Raw genomic sequence first — 24375 nt, 5'->3', positions numbered from 1 at the left:
TAAGGGCAATGCTACCTTGTGGACTGGGACAGGGCTTGGAAGAGCAAAGCTTCGCTCTCTCCTTTGCTGTGGACTTATGGGATGCCCTTGGGGAAAAGTCTGGTGCACGTGGGTATAACAACAGGGCCAAGCCCCCATTTCTCGTCACTGACATCACAGACAGAAGAGCACAGCAGCACACTGCCCATGGACCACAAGGCAAGCCTATTCCAAGAACAGCCTCAGTGTCACTTCTTGGCAATCACACGCAGTACTGACTGAGTCAGGAGGAATGAGCTCAGCCTTTCATCCATCTGCATTGCTCCCCTCCCCGTGGCTTTGTGCAGTTGGAATAAGAGACGTTCAAATGCAACACACAGAAACTTCCAACAACAGATTGGAGTTGCCCCTGACTGTTGTCACTGTGCCCAATGGCTTAAGATGAGTCATAACTGTTTTCCAGTGCACTAACAACAAAGCAGAGATCAGGCAGTACTGCTCTGACCCAAGGAATGGAACCACTTTAAGGTAAGTGGTTGAAGCACACAAACACTGTCAGGTTTATCCAAGAGGCACAAGGAAGTATAGCACAAACTAACTCTGAAAACTCCAATTGGCAGAAATAGATCTGAAAGATGACCATCAATGTCTTCAGCCCATCTGAGAGAATCCACCTCCACTATCCCCAGTTTAGCTGCACGGATACCATCTGCAGCCTAGCTGGCCAACTTTGTTTTCTTTTTATTGCCAGACAAATGCAGGATCCAAAGCCATTTTATTTTTGCAGTGATTAAAAGATTTGATGAAGACCCATCAAAGTACCAGCCCTGCTTGCCCTCTCCCTCTTCGATTGCTGAGTGGATCTCTTTGCTTCCTGCAGGATTAACAGCACTAAGTGAATATATCTGCCCAGGAGGTGGTGAGAGAAATCTCTTGGTTACCCAGCTCTGTTGCTCGAGATTAGACCTGAAGGCCAAAACAAAAGCTCCTGCTGCACTTCAACCCTTTAAGAAAATAGCACTTTGTAATGCAAAATTCCTTTCCTTCCACTTTTAGGAAGTCTCTGTGGTATCAGGTGGAGGAGGAAGAGCAAAAAGTAACCGGAATGGTTCATTAGAGCGTACTCTTTTATTAATAAAGATCAGAAGAATAGCTGGAGGGACAGCAGGTGAATGGATGACATTGAAAGTGTCAAAAACCGTTCAAAAGAGCTGAGCTGCTCAGCAATCCAGCAGTAGCTGCTTGCCTTGTGCTGTCACGGTAAAGAAACCTCAGAGATGTGGCTATGGATCCCCAGAGAGTTTTGGAGCGGGATCTGAAGTGGGTTCAGTGCCAGTATTAGAGGCCAAATAAACCTCACTTGCAAGTCTTTCGGCAGTAACCAGGAACCAGAGCTGCTGGTCAGGGCCTCATCGCGCTACTTACAGACACTAACCACAGAAAGACTTTGGGATCTCCTATTTTCTGATTCAGAGCCCGTATTGGGCTGAAGGATGCAGAATGTTAACCAGAGCCAAAGGCCAGACAGCCCCAGCTTACAGGATCTGTGGGTGCGATGAATTAACTTCCTTTTGTTCCTGACGTACTGAATTTTTTCCATTCTGGCCCCCCCTCGGATGGATAAAGGGGAACAATCTCACGACCACTCAGATTTTGAAAAGACCTCAGATTTACAGAGATGACTTTTTGTGAAGTTCCTCCATTTCTCCATCAGGCAAAATTGATGAAATCAAACTCCCTTCTCATCCTCAAGGTAACTTCCAAGAGCTCTTCTTCTGAGAGAAAACGAGCTTTCCCCTTCTTGCTGTCCACAGGGCAAGGGAGATGCAGCAGCAGCTTCCTGTCAAGGAGGAAACAGTCAGTTCTAAAGGCCCAAACCATGTGAGCCATTGAGACAGCACTGAAAGCTACTCCTGTGATTCAAGAATCAGTATATCAAGGAAAGTCCATCCTGTATATCCTTCCCATGACAATATTCTGCAATACCTGGTATACAACTATATAGGCCCTGGAGCATTCCCAACTTTTCCTTTCTTTTGGCTGTGGCTACAACAGCTTCCAGTGATGGACTGTGAGTTCTCTCTACTGTTCTTGCTTCTACACAATGCAGAGGAAGGAGAAGCTGCACTGATAATGCTTCTCCTAGTGGTAAAAATCTGAAATATGCCTAAAGTGTCTGGGTAGTTTCTATTCTATAGCAAGAAGAAATAACCAGTACAGCTGGACTAGAGATTCTGGACAGTCTGGTTTCACAAAAGACCCACCTGCCCTACAAGACAACAGAGTAGCATGGATATGGGGGTTACTCCAGACTGGGGTTCCAGGCCTTTTCAACTGTGTTGTAGGAGCCACAGCCAAGGTACAGTCACACCTCACTCACGGAAGGTAACCAGCTGACAGAGTGTGGAGAAGTCCACAGAATCAGTTGGGGTTAGAGTCAGCCCCAGGACTACGCAATGCAAAACAATTCCTCTGAGCCCTCCCATACATCTGTGAGAACACAGAGTTTGTCTGTCTGTAGGACTTGAAATCTTATTCTCTTCTTTCATACGGAGCAGATTTGCACTTACATTTGCAAACCAGCACTGGCTCAGGCTGTACCCAAGCAACCATCAGATTTACAGCAAACTTTTTATTTGCAAGGCTTGCGACTTGAGACAGCTGGATACTAAGATAATGGCAGATCTGAGTCACCAAAAAGACAAAATTGCAGAAGAAAATGGAAGTAGAGGATTTGCTACACCTGCAGCATTGCGTTAAGCTACCTCTTCTACTACCTTCACATTACACAAGGCATAATCTGGACAGTAACTCTTTTTGGCTTTCCTGTTTCACAGCCAGCACTCCCAAATGTTCTGCCAGCACTGTTGCATCTCCAGGTTAAATTTGTGCAAGGGGTAACTGGTTCAGACTCTTTTTGTCTGCAAAAAAGGTGACTTTTCTGCAGTTAATCCTCTAGGGCAGGAACCGATCTAGGCTTTCATCCAACATGCACCTTGAACTGACTGATGTTAGCAGAAGGCTATTCACATGTGAAGTCTTCCCACGCCCTACTGGGTGCAGGAAGTCAGTCTGGGGCAGAGAGTTAAGCTTTCCTATGGAAGCACTGCGCTGTATCACTTACTTTTGGGGAGTTCTGAGGTCAAGAACCTTGTCCTGGATATCCAGTGTGATGTCTGAGAACTTCGTCTCTGGCAGCTTGATTTTAACCTGAAATGGTGGGCACAGGTAAAGCTGTGATTAGATATGTAGATCTGTAAAAGACAGCTCCAAAGATCACACAGCAACTGTACCAAGAGAGCAGGGAGGTCATTGATCAGATCACAACAGGACAGGATCTATTAGGCTGTCAATACTGTGGCATCCTGCTAACTCACACACTTTGTAACAAATACAGACAGATGAAAATCACCTCCTACCCAGACCCTCCCCATCCCAAAACTGTGTCCAAGGTGAAACCTTGTTTTAGAGCTACATTTGTCTCCCTCTGTGACACACACTGCAGTTTCTCTTCAGTACACAACATCCTTGAGGAGATGTACACGAGTTCCTCAGGTTAGAAAGAGCAGATGAAGCTACAGACACTTGGCTAACTACACATTAAAATCCCACAGGAGGCTGAAGGCAACCATGCAGCTTGGTGCTTATGTTCTGTATCAAGTGGGAGACAAGTGTGCAGAAGAAGGGCACAGAGAAGGGGTGGGAAACACAAGCTCAGCTCACCACCATATCTTCACAGCAGGCTGTGGAAGGGTCTTTCCTGCTCATACCAAAGAAGACATCCTCTGTTCCCACGTGCTGTTTGAATAAAATCTCATACCTGAAAAATGAGAGCAGTTGGCTAACAGCAGAAATAGGCCAGGAGGCTGAAAGAAATTGTATTTCTCAAAGGACCAATCTTTGTATGAGTTTTCATGTCCTTATTACATTCTCTCCCATTTCCCAGTCTCCCTTCAAGTCTTCAAGCCAGCTGCACTGGATTTCTGTCCAGAGCTGTAGCAGTTTGCTACAACACGAGCATTCATTCCACCTTCCTAAGTAACTGCCGTGCTGTCTCTGCTTCACCAAACAGCATCTGCAGGACCGTAGAGCAGAAGAGGCATCCTGAGTGACCATGAACCTCAGCAAGTAGCAAAGCACAGACTCTTGGGAAAAGGCATGGAAAAGGGTGCTGTCAATTACGTGTTCTGTCACGCAGCCTATTCTTGCAGCCTAGAAGTGTCTCTGTCATCTTGCCTAATTTTAATTGTTTTGCATTTGGCCAACATTAATTTTATTCCCCTCCAAATCAATTTGTTTAATTTAGAACCCTACGAAATCTAGAATCACACATCCCTTTGCTCTTGATATTTAATGAATGAGGGAACACAGACTGAAAGATTGCATTTAGAACGTATTACTCCTGCTAAATTGAGCAAAATAAATGGAGCCTCTTCTCAAAGCTGTTGGAAAAAAGTGTATGGAAAGTATTTTTCACATCTCCAGCACTCGTGTGCATATGTAATAATTCCTAAGTCAATGAGAAATCTGTCTAGCAGCTCTGGATGCACCTCTAACCATCTGTTTTCCTTTTGGGCCTTTTCCTACGATTTAATTTGATGAACTATTACAAAGATTTATACTCTTGTCTCATCTGTGCAACACAGGACGTAATTGCTGGAGGCTGGAGAAAGGCTGCATCACACCCAGCAGGGATGGAAGGGTCAAAAATAGAGAGAAATAAAGCGCCTGTTGCGCCCACAGTGCAAAGGAAGAGCGTTCCGTACCTCAGCAGCCATAGTTTCAGGAACAACCACACCACAGTATGGGTGCAGCTTCATGGACTTCAGCCCATCTGTTCCAGCATCCAGTGCTCCAGGGCAGAGCATCAGATCACAATGATGATCAATTCAAAACGCTGCTTTGCAAATTACTCGACCCTGAAGTCTTTCTGACCTCTACAAACGACCACATAACTAACATGCTTGCCTGTTTCTAAAACACTGTACTTCTACAAGGAAGGGAAGAGACTATTTAAGGCCACCCCCTTTAAGGCTTTCCCATGGGAAGCTATGATTGAATAAAAAGATTTAGAACTGCCAGCATAAAGCCTTCCTTCCTTCCTATGGCAGTAGTTGTCTCTGAAGAGTTTAATTCTTTGAAATAAACATAAGTTTGAGTGCTTTATGAATCTGAGTGTGAAAAGGGAATGCACTTCAGCTGCAGCAGGAAGAACCAGGTACCTCCTACCAACATGACATGTTTCAGAGCCACTACATCATTTTGCTGGTCTGCTTCCCCTCCTCATCTCATTCCATACAAGCATCTGACACAGCAAAGAGTCTTGTGACAAGAAAAATCAACGCTACCTTTCTGTTATGAGATCAGAAGGTTTCCAAGGGAGAAGTTACAAACCCTCCTGGTTTGTTGCTTTACTTGCAACACCTCTGTCCTTCCATCAGCTTTTCTTGCCATGCCCTCCAGGTCAGTGTTTTACTCACATGGAAGCTGATGAACCCACCTTTGCATCACGACCACGTCAAAGCCAAGCACACCATCTCAGACCACTTACTCTGGCTGCTCTCTAGGATCCCAGGTGTCATCAAATTCGGATCCTTCTGGCACCTCTTCCATGCTCCAAATAGATTTGTTGTGTTCAGGTTTCAGCTGTAAGGTGTCTGTAAGCAATAAGGAAAACCCCTGTTTTTATAGAACGCCTCTTTCTCTTGGCTTGCTGAAAACTTCCAGTTTTCTAGACTTTAGGAAGAAAAAAACAAAACTTTTGTCATCAAAATAAATTGTAGTTAACGATCCCTTGAGCACTTAAGCCTTCTCCTTTTACTGTAATCAGTATTCCCTTCTCATTTATCAGTGGAAGCACACATTCTTTACCCTGTTTCTTCTGACCAGTATAGCTGCAGAATCCCTTTTTGTTGTTTCAATATCATAAGGATCAGAATTTGAAGAGGGAGGACATTTTCTATTCCTTTCCCTTAAATCTCTTTTACCCAATGTCTATGCCAAGGAAATTGTCCTTTCAGGCATAAAATATGCAGCGCTTCAAAATGATTAAAGTGGAGGACAATGAAATATTAATCCTCCCCCATGTCCCTGACACGAGATTTTAAGTGAGCAGAGTCACTTACAAAAGCGATCTCTCCCTCCCATATAAAGCCATCAGTGATTGAGCACAGCCCAGACAAGGCACTGACAACTCAGGAAAGTCCATAGCAGAAGAACATGGGCTGTCCCAAACCTACAATGAAGATGGTCACTTTGACCAGGGTTTGCAGACAAAGAGCAAGGTGCAGTAAGAAGAAAACAGAACGGCCGTTCCCAGTCGGCTGAGGGTAGCCCTGAGCTAAGCTCAGTTCTCATGCCATGTGCTCCCAATGTTCTGGGGATAATGGCACACATCTGTGCTTCACAGCAGAGCTCCCAACCCCCCACCTTTCACCCAGACTCAGTTCTGGGCAGCTTACCCCATGAAGATCCCTCCAGATGCCCCCTTAGAAGCCCACCCCTCTTGCTTGCTCTAGGCAATAACAGTTCCCTGAGAGTATCTCTATTTGCTGCCCACATTCTGTGCTCTGTTTATCATCACCATCTGAGGTGCTGCCCTCCACAGTTACCTTTTCTGCTGCTCTTTGTATATTCTGCAGTTAAGTTTCCAGGAAAATAAGGATTTTAGTGTAACTGTAACAACGTAACGCTGCTTCCATCTCAAAGGTCCACTCACTTACTGAAGTAAACCACCTGTGATAACTTGGGACAGCTGTTGCAGTTTGTTAACACACAACTGAATGCTAAGATATACAAACCCTCCTTACCTGTGGTCTCTTTCTTTGCTGGTCCAATGCTACCAGGAGTCATGGCACTGGCAGAACTGCATGGCTGCAAAACCCAAATGGGACTCCAATGAATTATCACAGACCACAGCTCAGTAACAATCCCACCAGTAATTACAACATACTAGCAGACGTCACTGCTAGAGCCAAAAGTTCCCCCACTGAAGCATGGAATATCTCTCCCTCCCACCAAGCACAGCACCCCAATGCACTGGGTGCAGACAGGACTCCCAGAAGCAGCCTATACTACAGCCACAAGTGCTTCTCAAAGCTTTGTTTCCATGGCATCTGGAGGAAATTGTCGTGCTTTGTTTGCCCTGAAAATATTGCAGGAATCCAAGGGTGCTACGTGCAAATTCCTTTTAACACTAGAGATCAGATGAGGCAACAGCGTTTTCCTCTAATCATGAATCAATTTAGTGCTAATAGGCCAACGTGAGGCATTTCTATCTATGTGTAAAGATGCCTCGGTTTGATAGAAGTGCCTCATATGCAGAGAACATTAAATTAAATCCAAACAAAGATTTCAAATTGCCCAGCTTGACTCAGGCTTAATTGACAGAACTCGTAGCAATTTTCCCTTTCTGCCTCTGAAGTGTCATTCATTTTATTATTAAGATGTAAACAAATTCTTTTTAAAATCAGGATGTTTACTGCAAAGATGTACAGCAGCAACTCCAGCTTCAGAAAGTCAGCACTAAAGAGCTGAAGGGCTGCTGGAGTGTGAAGAACCACATCTACCAGCTACTGAAAGGCACTTGCAGGAGAGATCTCTTCCCCAGCTGCCCCCACGGCTGCCGCTTGCACACAGCTGGCTCTGCTCTGAGAGCTGATGAGGAGCTCAGATGTTCGCTGTCTTCATTATCTGGGTCATAATGCAACTTGTTCGACATCCTAAGAGACTTGCCAACGTTCTGAGCAATCACTCTGGCCTTGTCCATCATGATTGGTAGCACCTGTGGCCCTTCCTGAGCAAAGCATAGCGGGCTGTTTCTCTTTAGCACCTACATAACTCTACAATTCCACGTCACAGCAGCAAGAGAAGTTCTTCTGCGACTTGCTTCAAGTCCCGAGATGAACTGATATCAAAAAACACAGAGCTGTTTCTCTCATTAATCATTCAGATTGTTCATTTTAGAATGATTACTCACCCTTCCCCATTCTACAGTCCCCAATATACCTATTGTACTTCTGTGATCAATTGTGCTTCTTTAATGCCCAGTACAGAACTAACACGTTCCACTGCTGCTGGATGTTTCAGTCCTTACTCAGAAGCTGCATGTTGTTGTAATTGCCCCCACCTCTAAAATAGACTTCAGGGAAAAGCAGGAGGAAATCTAAGCACCCAGGGCTCTCTCAGCCACATACTCTCATTTTCTTTAGGCTATAAAAATAAGCATCCCTCTCACTGTTTATGAAGGTGGGCAGTGATAGGACAAGGGGGAATGGTTTAAAACTGAGACAGGGGAGGTTTAGGTTGGATATCAGGAGGAAGTTTTTCCCCCAGAGGGTGGTGACGCACAGGAACAGGTTGCCCAAGGAGGCTGTGGATGCCCCATCCCTGCAGGCATTCAAGGCCAGGCTGGATGTGGCTCTGGGCAGCCTGGGCTGCTGGTTGGTGACCCTGCACACAGCAGGGGGTTGGAGCTGGATGAGCACTGTGGGCCTTTTCACTCCCAGACCTTCCAAGGTTTGACTCCCCTCTTTATTTGCACTGGGAGAAGCAAGGCTTGCACCCCCTTAGTTCACAATGGCGGGCAGTGATACACTGTGAAGAAGGCACACGAAAGACTCACACCAAAGTCATTGTCATCCTCATCCTCATGTGTATCACTGAGCAGCCTGGCAAGGGACTGCAGAGAGGAGGCCGAAGAAACATCCACATCCATCCTCGCTCCTCACCTACACGGAAAACAAGCACCACATCAGGAACAACACAGCCTCGGTACCACACTGACCTTATCCAAGCACCGTGTGTTCTTTAAGCACCAAATCAGACCAAAGCCTTATGTACCTCGCCTTTCCCTTGTAGTCAACACAACACCTCCCGTCACACAGAGCAGCACAGTGCCATGAGGGCCCAGCCTGGCTCCTGTCCCCTCAGGCCCCAGCGCCGCCACCTCCGCGTCCGCCGTCGCTGAGGTAACGGCAGCCCGCTCCTTTTCCCGCCTCTTGTAGCCCGCACAGCCAACGCCGTAGAGCGACGAGTGGCAGGAGGATGAACCAATCGCTAACGAGGACGGCGAGCGAGCGGCCGGCGGTTGGGCAGCCGTGGAGAGCGAGGGCGGGCATAGAGAGCGGCGTAGGGCGCATGCGCCAAGTACGTCACTTGTGTACGTCATCTCCGCGCGCAGCTGTTGGCGGCCGCGGGGGTTCGGAGCGTGTGTCCGGTTCGGGGTTCGCGGCCTGCAGGGCCGTGCAGTGCTGTGCTGTACAGTGCTGTGCTGTACAGGGCTGTACAGGGCAGGGCTGTGCAGGGCCGTGCGCGCCGCTCCGGGCACCATGAGCCAGTTCAACTTCGGCTCGGCCCCGGCTGGAGGCGGCTTCTCGTTCGGCACGCCGAAAACGGCCGCCAGCACCACCGCGGCCACCGGCTTCTCCTTCACGCCCGCTTCCTCGTCGGGGTTCACGTTCGGCAGCGCTGCGCCCACGCCGTCCAGCACTCAGCCCGTGACGCCGTTCTCGTTCAGCACACCGACCAGCAGCGCCGTGCCCACTGCCTTCAGCTTCGAGACGCCCGCAACCGCCTCCACCACCGCCCCGGCTGCCAACGTGTTCCCGTTAGGGTGAGAGCTACGGGGCGGGGAGATCGGCACTTTGTGGTACCGGTGTCCGGGGTGGGTGTGTGGTTGTGTGCCAATAACGAGACCTTACAGTGGGGTTTATCCAGTCATACGTTCTGAGCTGGAAGGGATCCGCAGCTCCTGTCTCCACACAGCACCATCCCCACATCAGACCTTGTGTCTGTGTCCCAGCACTCGTAGAATGGGATGGGTTGGAAACGCAAAGGAGCACAAAGCTCCATCCCCAGGGCTGCCAAACTCCACACTGAATACCATCCTGGGCTGCCAACCTCCACATTGAATACCAGCCCAGGCTGCCCAGGGCCCCATCCAACCTGGCCTTCAACACCTCCAGGGATGGATGTTGCATCCACAGCCTCTCTGTGCAGCTGCTCCAGCACCTCCCTGCTCTCATAGTGAAGAACTTCCCCCTGCTAAATCTTCCCTCCTTTGACTTTAAACCATTTCCTCTTGTCCTGTGTTATCTACTCCTTGAGGAGCAGCAGCTCAAGGCAGTGCCCGCAGCCCTCTGGTGAACACCCTTTTCCTGAGATCTATAACAACTCATTGCCTGAGCATACAATTCCATTGCACTATCACAGCACTTGTTGGCACATCCTTCATTGTGCTGAATTAAACCTCGAGCAGGCTCCATACATTAGGGGAAGAACTGTGTACAAAGTCACAGCAGCCTCAGTGACATGGGTCTGGTCTGTGCGAGAGCAGTGGGGAGGGAGCTGAAGTTGTTGGTGAGTGGTAAAAGGTGACTGAAAGAACAGCCTCAGGTGGAGGAAATGAAAAGGGCACTTTGGGGTTGAGAGAGTCAATGGCTTCACTGATAGTACTGCAGATGTCTTATAACGCATCCATGTGTGGAAATAATTAAGGGAGTGTAAATGGAAGGAGACTTCAATAGGCTGGCTCACTGCTCTTCCTTTTTTTTTGTCCCTTTTATAGGGGAAATGCACCAAAACTCAACTTTGGAGGCCCTAACACAACTCAAGCTACTGGAATCACGGGTGGTTTTGGGTTTGGTACCTCTGCACCCACCAGCGTGCCCTCGAGTCAAGCAGCAACCCCTTCTGGCTTCGTGTTTGGAGCTGCTGCCACCACCAGCACCGCCACCACCACAGCTCAGCCCGGCACAACTGGAGGGTTCACTTTTTCCAGCGGCACCACAACTCAGGCAGGAACAACCGGCTTTAACATCGGTGCCACGAGCACTGCAGCCCCACAGGCAGCACCCACGGGGTTGACCTTTGGAGCAGCACCAGCTGCTGCAGCCACCACCACCACCACCAGCAGCTTAGGGAGTACAGCCCAGCCTGCAGCAGCTCCCTTCAGCCTCGGGGGACAATCCTCTGGTGAGTGTCTAAGCTTGGAGTGGGAGCTGTTACCAGGAGCGCTCCTGAAATCTGCTTGTGTGAAATAAAGCTGTGGATGTGATGAGTATTTCTTATACACAGAAGGAAGGTCACTGGCTTGCTGGTCAGGATAATGTTCGTCAGCATTGAATCATTTGTTTAAAGCTTTTTAAGTACTGAGCTTGCTATCCCTATGTAAGGGTGGCTAATTGTAAAGGTGTTAACCAAGATGGTGGTAAATAGTCAAAAGCAAAAGAAAACTCACCAATGTCGATGCCTTGACTGGAAAGCTGAGGCAGTCTCCACTGGGGAGCAATCTCCAAGAGATGCTGCCTCAGTGGTGGTCAGCCCTTAAATGAGGTCTCAGAGGAGGTTGAGTCGAGCTCCACCCCTTCCAGGAGCACAGCTCCATTACTCTCACCTGTGCTCCCGCAGCTGACCCAACACTTGCCTCAGCTAATTAATCATTGGTTCAAGCTGTGATTTCCCATACACCCTAGATAATGCAGGGCCTTTGTTACATTAAATACTAACGTTTTGCTTATGCGCTTCTAACTTTAAATCTCCCTGTAATAAAAGGCTCATCTTTCTTTTTTACTCCTGCTTCTTTTATCTCAGGTCTGAACTTCGGGTCGTTGATTTCAACAGCAGCTACTGGTGCACCCACAGCAACACTGACTTCGAGCACCAGCCAGGGACCCACTCTGTCCTTTGGAAGCAAACTGGGAGGTAGGGGAAAGAAACAGTAGGGAAATAATTACACAGGACTTGGTGAGTCTTTTGTCCTGCCTATAGCTTTTTTTAAACCAGAATCTGAAGTGTATGAAGCCTGACGGGCTCTGCATGCACATCATCCAAGCTTCTTCTGTTTGCAGTGACAACCACAGCATCTACAACAACAGCTGCCAGCACAGCTCCCCTTCTTGGTTCCACAGGCCCTGTGCTGTTTGCATCTATAGCGAGTTCTTCAGCACCAGCCTCATCTACCAGCACAGGCCTCACACGTAAGTTACAGCACACAGATCTTCTGTACAGGAGAGAACAAACAAGCAGCGTGATTGGTGCTGTCTGTTAGCAGCAGGTGCTGTGGTAATAGGGATGATTGGAAGGGCAGCTGCTCTCTTTGTTTGCCACCTTATTGAAGACTTCTGTAGCTGCTAGAAATCCTGTTTTATCAGCAGGGAGCTGTGTTTGATGGCATATACAAACTGTAACGTTGTGTTCTGGTTGTAGTCGGTGCTCCTTCCACTGGGACAATTGGTCTTGGAACGACTGGATTTGGGTTAAAGCCTCCTGGAACAACAGCTGCAGCAACCAGCACTGCCACTGGTAAGAACCAGATGTTGATGACATCTGTAGCCTGTCTTCCTTCTAGTGATTGTACAAAGGGCTATGCTAGTGTAGCAGCAAAGCAGTGCTGACATAACTGAAAATAGTGCAGTATTTCTATGTCATTCTCCTTTTCCATCTCCTCACCTTCACAGTTACTTATGGCTTAAGAGTCTGTCCACAGCAAACAGCTTTTGGGTGAACGCCTGCAGGGCTTTGAAGTTCTGGCCTGCAGTGAGCAAAGTAAAGAGATGAGCTGCTGTGTCTGTGGCCTGTTTGTGTAGACTCAGGATCCCTGTGAGAGCCTAGGGGGAGACTTATGTGGGGCTATGAGGAAAGGGAAAGGCCAGGGGTTGCAGGGCTGGTTGGTGAGAGAGAATTTACTTTTTGCTTCCACCCCATTAAGCTGTTTCTTCCATAATGTAAGTTTCCAAGTGTTGCGTTTCACAAATCTTTCCCAATCCAGCTGCTCAGTGCTGTATTGAAGTGGCAACTCGTGTGTGAAAATCTGTGGTGGAATTTGCTGCTGCAGTGTTCACATTCAGGATGGAGCATCCCTTTCTGGATGCAGTGAGCTGTCAGTTTAACAGCGTGGCTGCTGCTCAGCTCTTGAGGTATTCCTAAAGCTTGTTTCTGGAGGCACTGAAGGGTTTAGATCAGTGACGGAAGTGCTGTATGTGTGAGTGATGATAGAGCCTGATAGGTGCTCCTTTACTTTGTGGGAATGCGGGAGTCTCTTCTCCGAAGTACCCTGCTCCAGCAGTGTTGTGGTGCAGCACCTGGATGTGCTGTCAGAGATGTTAGCTCTGATAGCAAAGCACAAGGAGTTGGAGAGAAGGATATGGGCTGTGTGAAGTGCAGACTGCCAGTTCCTCGTTTTGTTAGAGCTAATAGTCAAGTATTTCCAGTCCACTTCTCTTAATTGTGCCAAGGAGTGCATCGTGCCCTTCCCAGCACGCATGGGATTTGCTCTTTGTTAAGGGAATGTGGTTGAGCTGTATATTGAACCTGTTCTTGTCATGTTACGCAGCCGATGTCCTCTTCTGTTGTTGGATCTGAATTTCTTCTTTCAGGCACTGCTGCTTCAGGCTTTGCTTTGAACCTTAAGCCATTAACTACCACTGGTACTATCGGAGCTGTGACTTCTACAGCTGCTATAACCACAACAACAACCAGGTGAATGTTCTGTTACAGCTGTCTCCTGACTAGGGCAAGAGGCAGCATTAGTGCTGGTAACTGGTGGAGGGAAGGGGACGTGGGGTTGTCAAGGTTATGCTTTGAGTTTTGACCTGGTGTTGTGTACTGTTTCCTCTCAGTGCACCTCCTGTGATGACATACGCCCAGCTGGAGAGTCTGATAAACAAATGGAGCCTGGAGCTGGAGGATCAAGAGAAACACTTCCTCCATCAGGCTACACAAGTGAATGCCTGGGATCGGACACTGATAGAGAATGGAGAGAAGGTCAGGTGGCAGCCAGCCTGGTTCTGCTCGCTAAGTTTGTTAGAGATATCAGTTACATCTGGATGATATCTGCATTCTGCTTCTTTTGAATGTTCCTGGTTTGATTGTCTATTTCCAGATTACTTCACTGCACAGAGAAGTAGAGAAAGTGAAGCTCGATCAGAAGAGGTGAGAAACTATGAACACATGAGATGACCTTTTTTAATTGTTTGTTCTTATTCTCCACCATCTTCCACTGTAAGGAAATTCTACAACATCAGCCTGATCTAAATTGTGTGGAGTCACTCATGTTGTCCTTTTCAGACTGGATCAGGAGCTGGACTTCATTTTGTCCCAGCAAAAGGAGCTTGAAGACTTGCTGACCCCTCTGGAGGAGTCTGTGAAGGAGCAGAGTGGGACCATTTACTTGCAGCATGCGGATGAAGAACGAGAGAGGACGTAAGAGAGACCTGTTTTGAACATGTGATAAGCAGGCCAACATGGTGATGGTCAGTCAGGAACGGGGATACAAAGCAATATGTGTCTGTCAGTGATATATCTTCAAATATATAATCCTGTTTCATGTCATATTTTATGTATTAGAAATACAGGAATTGCAATTGGAAGCTCTTAAATCAGCTTTGGTGGCTATTGGTCACCTCAGCTATCTAGGAAGGTGCTGTTATTTAGGCATCATCTCTCAAAAAGAAATAATTAGTGGTAGAAGCAACGAGAACTGGGAATGCATTACATGCAGCTCGAGCATCCTTGCATATGTTGAGTTTTAGTGGGGTAACTAAAGAATAATTAGGTTCAAAAGGTGCAAATCTTGAAGAATCTGGACCAGCTGGTCACTTCATTTCTGATAAAGCCTTCCAGAAGGACTTTAGCAGCGTTATTTGTATGTCTCCAAGTGTCTGAGTGAGGAGTTGCCTCCTCTGTGCTGTTTCAGTGTCTGCCATGCCCTGGTTGAAAGGCCTGAACGCTCAATTAGATTGGCTGCAGTTGGTGTGATTGGGAGCAGGTTGTCTCCAGCTTGCTTTGAGTGCTCTGACACGTGTTGTCCCTTGTATCTTGCAGCTATAAGTTGGCTGAGAACATTGATGCTCAGCTGAAGCGAATGGCACAAGATCTCAAGGACATCATTGAGCACCTGAACACATCGGGACGCCCAGCAGACACCAGCGACCCGGTAAATCCAAACTGGTTGTGTGTGTTGGAAAAGAGACCCAGGCTATAAAATGGTGCTGACTCTCCATTTGTCTGCTGCTGGGTGCTCTGCTTTTAGTCTCAGCCTAGGAAAGTGTTTTGTTTTCATCGTTCATTGATTCTATGGTAACCCAGTGCAAACCAACCTGCCTGTGTAGTTACTCTGAGATGAACTCTGTTTGCTTCTGGTGTAATTCTTGAGTAGATAACTCGATTCAGAGCTGCTGCTGAACTTTGATCCTGTGTTCTGTTTGAGCATTTAGTGCTGTCGGTACTTTTTCTATACTACTTTTGTATCCCTGTGGAAACAAGATCTAAATTATGAGCTTTTGGATCCATATTACAATGCTCCTTGTACCTATTCACTCTCTACTGAGAGGCTTTTTCCAGTCGAAATGGCACTTTGGTGTTTCAGGCTGAGGTTTTTACCTTGTTCCTTTTTCCTTTTCTCACTTCAAGGCTCAGATTCACATCATGGTGTATCTTAGGCCTGAGCCTGATTAACACTGAGCCATGGGCACACTCTGAATCAATTTCTTTCCTTGATGGCAAAGAGCAGCAAAGCAACACAGCTGCTTTGCTTCTATAGCACCGTACATGTGAGAAGTCTGACTGCTTTGCATTCCAGAGTCCAGCACTGTCCTGTACTGGTGGTTGTAATGTACTGTTACAGTAACTCACACCCTGTATTTCTGTTCAGCTTCAGCAGATCTGTAAGATTTTGAACGCACACATGGACTCATTGCAATGGATTGACCAGAACTCAGGTGAGAGTCATCCTGCAGCTTTTAGGTTATACAAATATAAAGTATGTACCTGCTTAGAAATGAGTTCGTCACTGTCACTGTGGGATCTTCACCTTTGATTTCCCTGATGGTGGTTTTTAGCTTAGGTCAGCATTAAATTTGCCTTTCCTCTGGAAGATAAATGCAGACGCCCACGTTCCAGACGTGCCTTCATTGTGAAGCCTGGCGTAGCTCCTGTAGGACGCTGACTGTACAGAACCTTAGAGAATAGTTGCTTTCTGTTTCATTTCCCATGAGGTGCCCTCAGGGGTGTCCTACAGCAGCGGGGTGATAACGATCTGTTCTAGGAACAGGCGTGCAAAGTGGTGCTTAACTTGTCTGACTTGTTCAAGCATTAAGTGGAACAGGGGGGACTTCAGTTAAACGAATGCTGCTTGTTCAGCTTTGCTTACACTGACACGAATAGACTTGCTGAGCACACGCTGCTGATGTTCCATCCCCACGGTGGCCTCCCTGGCAGCAGAGCTGGGATAACGCCTTGTTCCCAGCTGCTTTCTCCTCCTGATTGAAGCAGGAGTGTTTCTTTGTTCCAGCAGAGCTCTGAGTTGAGCAGCAGAATCAGGCTGCTGTTTTATGCCGGTTCTGCACGGTGGCTTTTTGCAAGCTGACAAGCAAATGTGTTGCTTAATGTGTTACTGGAAGGTTCTGGGTTTGGCACGCTTTGCAGGATTAAAACTTCAGCTGGAGTATCTCCAAACCACAGAGTGACATCACGCATCTATAATATGATTGGAAGTCATCTGTAGCTCCTCCGTCTCGTTGCACTTTTTACTATACTTGCAGTTCAAAGCTTGTTGTGGCTGTTATCCTGCAGGACAACGCTCCCACCAGATGGGTTAACCTGGAAGCTGCATAATTCCCAACGGCTGGAGTGTGATGTGAGGCGGGCAGGGAAATGCCTCCAGAAGGCGGCTGCTTTCTGCAGGGCTGCAGCTCTGGTGCAGGCTTTGCTCTGCTCTCTGCTGCCGTGCCTGGGAACTGCACTGAGTGCCTGCAGAGCTGTGCTGGGATGCGCAGTGCCATCTGTGAGGCCAGCAGGGCTCTGCCTTGGGATTCTGTCTGTGTTGGAACGGGCGGGTGTTTGCTCGCAGGCTGGGGCTGAGTGTGACCTGTTCTCTCCCCATCCCTCAGCTCTGCTGCAGAGGAAGGTGGAGGAGGTGACCAAGGTTTGTGAGAGCCGCCGCAAGGAGCAGGAGCGCAGCTTTCGGATCACCTTTGATTGAAGGACTCCCAGTTCACAACGCTTACCTCACAGCCCCATAGAGGAGAGGTTGGCGGGGACCTGCTCGGCATCTTTTGTTTTGTGTATGTTCCTTCTTTAATTGCAATAAATGTCTTTTTGCTGAAGTTACTCTTTGTGGCGGTGGAGGCTCCTCCTGCTGCACACACACACAACTGCTGCCCCAGGCTCAGCACTTTGTGCAAGCTGGATACTTGCAATCACAGCTCCGTGTTAGCTGGGTCCTTACAGAAGAGGGTTGACAGATGTGAGGAGTCTGATAGCCTCAGCTTCCCACCACGGCCATGTGGGCTTTAATGAGGGGTTAATGAGTTGTGCCTCTAACATCCCGCTTGTAACGCTGTGCGAGCGCTGCGGCACTTCGTCCTCCCCGCCGCCAGGGGGCGCTCGCTCCGCCGCCATCGCCGCGGGTGCTGCTGAGAGTTGGATCCCGGTTGGAGGCCGCGGCCATGCGGAGGTGAGCGGGGGGCTCCGGGGGGGCGGGGGCTGCAGGGCCGAGCGCTGAGCGGTGCTTCGTGCCGAGCAGGGTGAGCAGCAGCGTGTGCAGCGATGAGGTGCTGCTGGAGGAGCTGGAGACGGAGGGGGAGCGGCAGCTGAAGAGCCTCCTGCAGCAGCAGCTGGACACCAACGCCTCCATCGAGCGGTGGGTCCCGGCCGGGGGATGGGGGTGCTGATGGTGCGGCAGCCCCGCTCAGCTCCCGGCGGTCGTTCCGCTCTCGGTGCAGGTGTAAGTCGAAGCGGAGGTGCTTCGCTCCGGCCGCGTTCTACCGGCCCTTCGGGGAGGCGGCGGCCGGGGCTCTGAGCCTGTCCCAGTTCCGAGAGCTGCAGGAGAGCGACAGAGAGACCGCGGCGCTGCGGGACCTGGGGCTGTCCGACCCCGAGATCGAGCTATGGAGGAACCGCGCTGCGGGGAAGGTGAGGCCGCTCCGCTGTGTGACAGCCCCATAAACACCGGCCGGATGCGGAGCCGCCTCCTCTCGGCTCTCGGCCGCCCCACGCGGCGGGGCCCGTTTGACGGCGGCCCCTTGGTTGCAGCGCTCCGGGCTGGGGGCGGCCCCCGAAGCCGTGCGGGAGCGACTCGATGCCATCCAGCAGAAGATGGACGAGAGGCAGCGCATCCTGCAGCTGCCGCAGAGGTTTGCTGGCAGCAAACAGCTGAGCAGGAGGGAGATGGAGATCGAGAACGCTCTATTCCAGGGGACGGACCGGCATTCCTTCCTGCGGGCACTGTACCACCAAGGTGTGCTCCCAGCCCTTCTGCCCTTGGGGCTGTTTAACAGAGCAGGGATCCCACTGCGACCTGCAGGGATGGGGTTGAGCCCTGAGGTGCAGAGCGGCCCCTTTGCTGGTGGGGGACAAGTGCACCGTCACACCGTGTCTCTCTGTTGTGGATTAGATGACACCCCAAGGGTCACAGATGAGAAGGACCCCATGGGTCACCTGGACAGCGTTTACCAAGAGGTGCTGGGCAAGCAGCCGCCTGCAGGGGACCAACCAAGCACGAGTGCTGTGTGCTCCCTGCCTGCCCCAGCCCTGCAGGGCTCTGACCATGAGGACTCATCACCTCCTGACCAGCCAGGCCAGGCAGGGAGCCCCAGCCCTCCATCAAAGCTCCAGCAGCCCCCTCCAGGGCCTGTGACTATAAAGGAGCCTGTGGAGTTCATCCCAGAGGAGGAGATCTGCAGGAACCGGCTCTCTGAGGAAGAGCTCCGCAACATACCTCGCTTTTCTTCCTACCGTCCTGGGGAGCCCAACAAGGTACATGGAGATGAACCACGCTTTGTCCATCTTCCAGCCAGGAAAGGCTCTTTGCTCCTGCCTGGCAGCTGCGTGGAGGTGCCAGCTCCTGCGTGCGTGGGGGACTCCGTGCTGGTAGCAGAGCTGAGCTGGCTCCTATATGTGAGGTGTAAGGGCTGGCAGTGGGTTTATGTACACCCGTTAGCCGGGCACAGGCCGGCTGACCCCAGTGCCTCCACAACAGGTGCTGTATGTGAAGAACTTGGCCCCTCGTGTGACCATGCAGGACCTGGTGTCGCTGTTTGCCCGGTTCCAGCAGGACAGCACACCCATCCAGTTCCGCCTGCTGAGCGGCCGCATGCGGGGCCAGGCCTTCATCACCTTCCCTGGTGAGCTCAGCCTCCTGCCTGGCCCTTCCTCCTATCTCCCCTTCATCTCTGCTCACATTTTCTGTGTGCTGGGGGAGGACTCATCCAAACGTGCTGCTGGGTTTCCTGCATGCTGCTTTCTTGGGCTGGGGGCTGCAGCGCTGCGTCACGGTGTGCATTGAGAACCATTCTGCTCTCTCCTTGCAGATGTTCAGTCAGCTCAGGACGCGATGCTGTTGGTGAACGGGTACAAACTGCATGGGAAGCCCATGGTGATTGAATTTGGGAAAAGCAAAGTGCCATCAACAGAGGCTGAGGCTGCTGCTCCCTCCTGCTCTGCTGGAGCACCGCCTGCTGCCACGTAAGGGCTGGAGGAGCTCGTGGACTTGAACAGGCCCTGAGCTGGCCTTGCTGAGGACTGGTGGGAGCTGAGTGCAGCTCTGTGCAGCTGCAGGGCAGGGTGAGGGCTGACCGCAGCCTCAAGGTGCTGAGGAAGCACAGCTCTCCTCTGTGCTGCTGGTACATGAGGCTCTTCAGGGGGGCTGGTGCTGGGTGCTCCTCATGCACTGTTCTCACACTGCCGTTGGGGTGCTCCACCTGTCTGTGTTATCAACCCCTTGTGGCGAGGAAGAGGGGAAGCTGTGTGAACAGATGTGCTGATATCGTGTATTTCTGGATCTTTATTTGCACGTCAGTGTGCTCCTTTGAGAGAAAAGGGACTCGTGTGCAAGGAAGCATCATTTTTCACACTTGAATGTTTTAAAGCATCAGCATCGTTTGCCTTAAGGTGGTGCTTTGGGTGCAGAAGTTGCTGGGGCTCTGATATACTGGAGGTTGTCTGCTCTCACTGGCTGAGCTGCAGCCACTGTTCAGCACAGGAGCTCTGTGTCCAGCAAAAATAACCCAAGATTCTATTTATGTGTATTATCAGTTATTTCTTTCATGCTTCCCTTCCCCCCCATTTTGCATTTTTCCCCCAGAACAACTTGCAGGAACTGAAAACCCTTCCCCCTGCCCCAACCCACTGCAGGGTGCAGGTAAAGCAGAGAGGAGACAATGGGGAGGAGAAGGGGTTGGAGAGGTAAAGCAGAAACCTCCCACCTTTACCTAGTCCCACCTTGTCCAGCAGTGCTGAGGCTTGGAAAGAGCTTATAATGTTCTGCAATGAGCCATAAGCTCAGTTATGCCTGACAAAGAAACAACCTTCCAGCCCAGCCAGGGTCTGTGTGGACGTGACAGAGCCCCGAGGTGTCACAGTGGGGTGCAGGTTTTCCTTATGGTCCCCCAGCACTGCCACCATCCTGGCACAGTGTGCCCTGCCCCCATACCTCATGTCTGGACCACACTGTGAGCCACTAATTTGGTAATAAAATTTAATTGGACATACTGTCAGGACCACAGCTGGCCCAAGCTGCAGTTTACCCGCTGCTCTGTTTAGCTGCCAGTCTCTTATCTCTCTCTTCAGCAATGGTCAGGCGGATGCCCTTTCCACGGGGCAGGGAGATCCATGGCTTGTTGCCCTGAAGTGAGGAAGGAGAAGCCAAATCACACCAAGGAACTCAGAGGGAAATAAAGTCCTCCCTTTCAGAGAGGACAAGCAGCAAGGGCCAGCCCTTGCCTGAGCAGGGCAACAAGCAGTTCGGTGTCCTTCACTCAACAGCAGGCCCTGAGGAAGCTGTGGTGCACAGGCCTCCTATTGGTCTTTGTTCATATCCTTGGGGAAGGCATTCAGCCAAAGCCATCAGGTCCTTTTCCAACCTGGACTAAAGAATCCAGAGATGGCAATACTGGAGGCTTCTGGGAGAGGACACTCCTATGGATCACCTGCCCAGATCATTTTGTGACCTGAACTGCTCAGCTCCAAGCTGCCCAAGGAGGCTGTGGATGCCCCATCCCTGCAGGCAATTCAAGGCCAGGCTGGATGTGGCTCTGGGCAGCCTGGGCTGCTGGCTGGTGACCCTGCACACAGCAGGGGGTTGGAGCTGGGTGATCATTGTGGGCCTTTTCTACCCATGCCATTCTATGATTTGATTTAAGAAAAACAAACACCATGGAGTGTTGTCCCCAGTCTTTCTGGGAAGGTGGCTATGAATTCAGGGCAGTCAGCTTCACTCAGTGGGCATACAAGCACAGAAGACACCCACAACTCCTGGCTTCAATAGGAGGGGACACACCCTCCTTCAGCCCATGCCAGCTTACCTTGCCAATAACGAAGATGTTGGAGAGCCTGGTGGCAAAGCTGTTGCCATTTGCATCCTTCACATGAACCACGTCAAAGGAGCCAGGGTGTCTCTCCCGGTTGGTGATCACCCCAATCCGGCCCAAGTTGGCACCACCAGTCACCATGCACAGGTTCCCTAAAGGAAAGGAGAGAGGGCTGTGACAAGAGCTCGTGGTGCTCCTCAAAGAGCCTGGCAGGGCAGGGAGATGCAAAGCAGTGGAGCATCCAGACATGTGAAGAACACCAAAATCCCACAGGAACACAGCTCTATGGTCCCAACATCCATACAATGCATTCCCCGTCACCTTCTGGCTATGCTGCTGAGTGGCAGCTGAAAGCTTCTCCCACAGTTTGTCCCTAAAGCAAAGAGCAGGGAATCTTCCTCCCACTGCCCAGACACACGAGGAATCTGTGCTCCACTTGCACCAGGGAAACTTCACTCCCTGCATGAGGGTGCTGCTTCTCTATTTACATCAGTGGTGCCTGGTAGTTGTTCTCAGCTCCTGCACTGCTCACCAGTCTCCCAAGAGAGCAGCACGCTGCAGGGGATGCTCGACCTACCTGTGTCAAACTTGATGAAGTCTGTGATCTTGCCGGTCTCCAGGTCAATCTGGATCGTATCGTTCACCTTGATAAGGGGATCCGGATAGCGGATGGTGCGGGCATCGTGGGTGACCAGGTGAGGGATTCCTTTGGTGCCCACAAAGATCTTCCTCACCTTGCACAGCTTGTACTGCAAGCAAAGCACAGCCCTGCTCAAACAAGGCTCCCCAGCCTCTGCACAACCAACCCCTATATCTTCCTATTGAAGCCCCCAGACCGCAGTGTTTCTCTCACTCTGCCATGCAGCACAGGCTGCCATCCCCCAGGCCCGCTGCAGCCCTGCAGCCCTCCCCAGTGCACTCCAACTTCCAGCCAGCTTGAGACTTACAGCTCAACACAAAGCAGCAGCAAGAAACGAGAGCACTGCTGGGGATGGAAGGGCCCTGAATGCACAGCAGCTCTCCCCTCAGCCATCAGCACACAGCAGAGGTGCCAAGGTGCCTGGCTTAAGGCAGGGTGCACCTTCCTTGACACTGCATTTAGGAGGACACTCCACTTAGAAGGGCCTAGAAGTGCTGCCCACAGCCTCCTAGTGCAGCACACTGCAGCTCCGGCTGGGACCTGCACAGCAGCCTTGCTTGTAGTGGCTCTGAGTCTGCAACATTCTGACCATTCAACCACCACAAGCAAAGCTCCCTGTCAAGGCAACCCAACCACACCAAGAACAAAGGCCACGCACCTGTAGGTCCATCTGGGAGCTGCCCTCACATCATCAACACATTTTCCTCCACAAAGGCTCCATGCCCCAACCCAGAAAGCCCCAGACTGGTCCTCTCAAGGGTGGCATGGACTCTGCATTCAGAGCCACCAGTTCAGACATGTCCAGGGGCAAACACTGCCCCTAGGAGCACCTGTCCGGGGCCATCTGGCATCAAGCAGCAGCTCCTCACCTTGGCTTCTTCAGCTGTGATGCGGTGAACAGCAAACCGGCCCTTGGTGTCATACACCAAGCGGAAATGCTCGCCTGTCTTCTCGATGCTGATGACATCTGAATTCACAGAGAGAAATAAAACAGCAGCAGTTAATGACTACGCTACCCAACGCTAATTCAGCACAGAGCTCATCTTTAAATGGGACACAAAGGCTGCTGAATGACGCTTTCACCCTCATCATCATCAAGGCAAAATCCCCCCCACAGCCTCACAATGCTGAGCGCTGCCCCCCCGACATACCCTTCCTCACTCCCCCCGGACCTCACCCATGAAGCCCGCAGGGTAGGTGATGTCGGTGCGAACTTTGCCGTCGATCTTGATGAACCTCTGCATACAAATCTTCTTCACCTCATCTCCGGTCAGGGCGTACTTCAGCCTGTTCCGCAGGAAGATGATGAGCGGGAGGCATTCCCTCAGCTTGTGAGGGCCCGTAGAGGGACGGGGCGCCTGCGGGAGGAGAGGAGCCTAAGGATGGGCGCACAAAGGATGGGCAGCAGCGCCTGGGGATGGCGGCGCGGCTCCCGAGCGCCCAGCTGGCACTCAGAAGCTGTGGAAGGCGCTGTCCCGCCCGCAAAGCAGCAGATCCGCCTTAAGAAGCATTGGGAGTTTTCAAACCCAGCCCCGAGGAGCGCAGCCCAGCCCCACACAGCCCCACACGGCCCCAAACTCACGAAGACTCCCGTCAGCTTGTCCAGCATCCAGTGCTTCGGCGCCGCCACGCGCTTCAGGTGCTTCTTCGGGCCGCGGGCCTGCGAGGACGGGACGCGTTAGGTGCGGGGCCGCCGCTAGGCCCGCCGCCCCCATCGCCGGCTCCCCGGCCACCCCCGGGCTCCCGGCCCTCCCGCAGCCCCCCGGTGGATTCCCTCGTGCCCGGCGCCGCATTGTCGGCGGCGTCGGCCCGCAGGGGGCGGCGGATGGCGGTGGATGGCGGAGGGGAGCGGCGGCACCGCGCACTCACCATGGCTGCGCTCCTGCGGGAAAGGGAGGCCGCTTCCGGTGCAAGGCTGATATGGGCGGGATAGGCCGCGGCCACACCACCTCCTTGCAGCGCGCCCCCTGGCGGCGCGAAGGTCCCGAGAGCACCGTGAGCGACGCCCCCTCCTCCCACCTCCCACCTCCCACGACGGGTCCCGTTCAGCGCTGCCTACGGGGGTCCCGGCCAGACTCGGCCCCTCCCTTCCCGCATGGCCCCTTGTCCTCCACGTGCCCCCCATCCAGGCTAGGGCCACCCCAATCATCCCTATCCAGGCTGGGACCCCTCCGTGACCCCTCCACCCAGACTGGGACCCTTCCACTGTTTCCTTCTCCACCTCCAATAGTTCCTCATCCAACTTGGGATCCCTTCATCAAAACCGGGACATCCCCATCTCCCTGCTATGCCCCAAGCTGGGATCTCTCCACATGCACCCCTACCCAAAATGGGGCCAGCCCACATTCCCCCCACTAACCATACCGGGTACCACCTCCCGTCTCCTCCCTGCACGGGGCAGGGGGCAAGAAGGGGTCAGCTGCAGTGGGTGACATTGCTAAGGTGGCT

At 51.2% G+C, this 24375-nt stretch overlaps 4 protein-coding genes across 9 annotated transcripts; 2 read left to right on the top strand and 2 right to left on the bottom strand.

The window, feature by feature from the left end:
* Positions 1-1088: 1088 nt before the first annotated feature.
* Positions 1089-9310, bottom strand: DNAAF6 (dynein axonemal assembly factor 6). Of its 3 annotated transcripts, XM_015860037.3 has the most exons (7): positions 8821-8950; positions 8603-8708; positions 6789-6852; positions 5531-5636; positions 3703-3799; positions 3104-3189; positions 1089-1819 (listed from the first exon to the last, which is right to left on the bottom strand). In XM_015860037.3, exons 2-7 carry the CDS (start codon positions 8693-8695, stop codon positions 1690-1692), a joined length of 576 nt encoding a protein of 191 aa, XP_015715523.1. In that variant the 5' UTR covers positions 8696-8708; positions 8821-8950; the 3' UTR covers positions 1089-1689. The 3 variants fall into 3 exon arrangements, with proteins under 3 accessions (XP_015715523.1, XP_085402140.1, XP_085402139.1); XM_085546014.1 differs by lacking the exons at positions 8603-8708; positions 8821-8950 and having other exon boundaries at positions 5531-5715; positions 6789-6835; XM_085546013.1 differs by lacking the exons at positions 1089-1819; positions 3104-3189; positions 3703-3799 and having other exon boundaries at positions 5578-5715; positions 8605-8708; positions 8821-9310.
* On the top strand, positions 9147-17088 carry LOC107312520 (nuclear pore glycoprotein p62). Of its 3 annotated transcripts, XR_014945606.1 has the most exons (13): positions 9147-9592; positions 10547-10953; positions 11572-11682; positions 11829-11957; positions 12187-12282; positions 12749-12896; positions 13356-13458; positions 13599-13743; positions 13862-13911; positions 14047-14181; positions 14803-14914; positions 15632-15698; positions 16869-17088. XR_014945606.1 is itself a non-coding variant. In XM_015860032.3 (12 exons), exons 1-12 carry the CDS (start codon positions 9309-9311, stop codon positions 16958-16960), a joined length of 1731 nt encoding a protein of 576 aa, XP_015715518.1. In that variant the 5' UTR covers positions 9147-9308; the 3' UTR covers positions 16961-17088. The 3 variants fall into 3 exon arrangements, 2 of the variants coding, with proteins under 2 accessions (XP_015715518.1, XP_085402119.1); XM_015860032.3 differs by lacking the exon at positions 12749-12896; XM_085545993.1 differs by lacking the exons at positions 12749-12896; positions 15632-15698; positions 16869-17088 and having other exon boundaries at positions 14047-14231; positions 14803-14920.
* Positions 17089-17389: 301 nt separating this feature from the next.
* Positions 17390-19996, top strand: RBM41 (RNA binding motif protein 41). 2 transcript variants are annotated; one of them, XM_015860033.3, is made up of 7 exons: positions 17390-17434; positions 17504-17620; positions 17703-17892; positions 18013-18217; positions 18374-18735; positions 18959-19103; positions 19290-19996. In XM_015860033.3, exons 1-7 carry the CDS (start codon positions 17427-17429, stop codon positions 19445-19447), a joined length of 1185 nt encoding a protein of 394 aa, XP_015715519.1. In that variant the 5' UTR covers positions 17390-17426; the 3' UTR covers positions 19448-19996. The 2 variants fall into 2 exon arrangements, with proteins under 2 accessions (XP_015715519.1, XP_085402136.1); XM_085546010.1 differs by lacking the exon at positions 18959-19103.
* A 445-nt stretch (positions 19997-20441) lies between these two features.
* RPS4X (ribosomal protein S4 X-linked) lies at positions 20442-24052 on the bottom strand. The gene is made up of 8 exons (XM_085545966.1): positions 23947-24052; positions 23797-23894; positions 23510-23587; positions 23105-23285; positions 22797-22894; positions 21865-22036; positions 21282-21439; positions 20442-20602 (listed from the first exon to the last, which is right to left on the bottom strand). The coding sequence occupies exons 1-8, from the start codon at positions 24050-24052 to the stop codon at positions 20501-20503; spliced, it is 993 nt and encodes a 330-aa protein (XP_085402092.1). The 3' UTR covers positions 20442-20500.
* Positions 24053-24375: the final 323 nt, after the last annotated feature.

The sequence above is a fragment of the Coturnix japonica genome, chromosome 4 (assembly GCF_054131305.1).
Source record: "Coturnix japonica strain WE chromosome 4, WE-NBRP24, whole genome shotgun sequence".
In the NCBI taxonomy this organism is placed as follows: Eukaryota; Metazoa; Chordata; class Aves; order Galliformes; family Phasianidae; genus Coturnix; species Coturnix japonica.
Note: the sequence above shows the minus strand (reverse complement) of the source record. Positions and strands in the feature narration are given on the sequence as shown.

Excerpts from the sequence above, each read along its gene's own strand:
- LOC107312520 (XM_015860032.3), top strand. The coding sequence starts at position 9,309 with ATGAGCCAGTTCAACTTCGGCTCGGCCCCGGCTGGAGGCGGCTTCTCG. Across the intron at positions 9,593-10,546 it reads GCCAACGTGTTCCCGTTAGG|GGGAAATGCACCAAAACTCA; the intron begins GTGAGAGCTACG and ends TCCCTTTTATAG. Across the intron at positions 13,912-14,046 it reads GTGAAGCTCGATCAGAAGAG|ACTGGATCAGGAGCTGGACT; the intron begins GTGAGAAACTAT and ends TGTCCTTTTCAG.
- DNAAF6 (XM_085546013.1), bottom strand. The coding sequence starts at position 9,310 with ATGGTGCCCGGAGCGGCGCGCACGGCCCTGCACAGCCCTGCCCTGTAC. Across the intron at positions 8,709-8,820 it reads GACTACAAGGGAAAGGCGAG|GTGAGGAGCGAGGATGGATG; the intron begins GTACATAAGGCT and ends TTTTCCGTGTAG. Across the intron at positions 6,853-8,604 it reads TGAGGATGACAATGACTTTG|CCATGCAGTTCTGCCAGTGC; the intron begins GTGTGAGTCTTT and ends TGGGTTTTGCAG.
- RBM41 (XM_015860033.3), top strand. Across the intron at positions 17,893-18,012 it reads GGAACCGCGCTGCGGGGAAG|CGCTCCGGGCTGGGGGCGGC; the intron begins GTGAGGCCGCTC and ends CCTTGGTTGCAG. Across the intron at positions 19,104-19,289 it reads GGCCTTCATCACCTTCCCTG|ATGTTCAGTCAGCTCAGGAC; the intron begins GTGAGCTCAGCC and ends CTCTCCTTGCAG.
- RPS4X (XM_085545966.1), bottom strand. The coding sequence starts at position 24,052 with ATGGGGGGCACGTGGAGGACAAGGGGCCATGCGGGAAGGGAGGGGCCG. Across the intron at positions 23,588-23,796 it reads CCCGCAGGAGCGCAGCCATG|GCCCGCGGCCCGAAGAAGCA; the intron begins GTGAGTGCGCGG and ends CCGTCCTCGCAG. Across the intron at positions 22,037-22,796 it reads TCACAGCTGAAGAAGCCAAG|TACAAGCTGTGCAAGGTGAG; the intron begins GTGAGGAGCTGC and ends CTTTGCTTGCAG.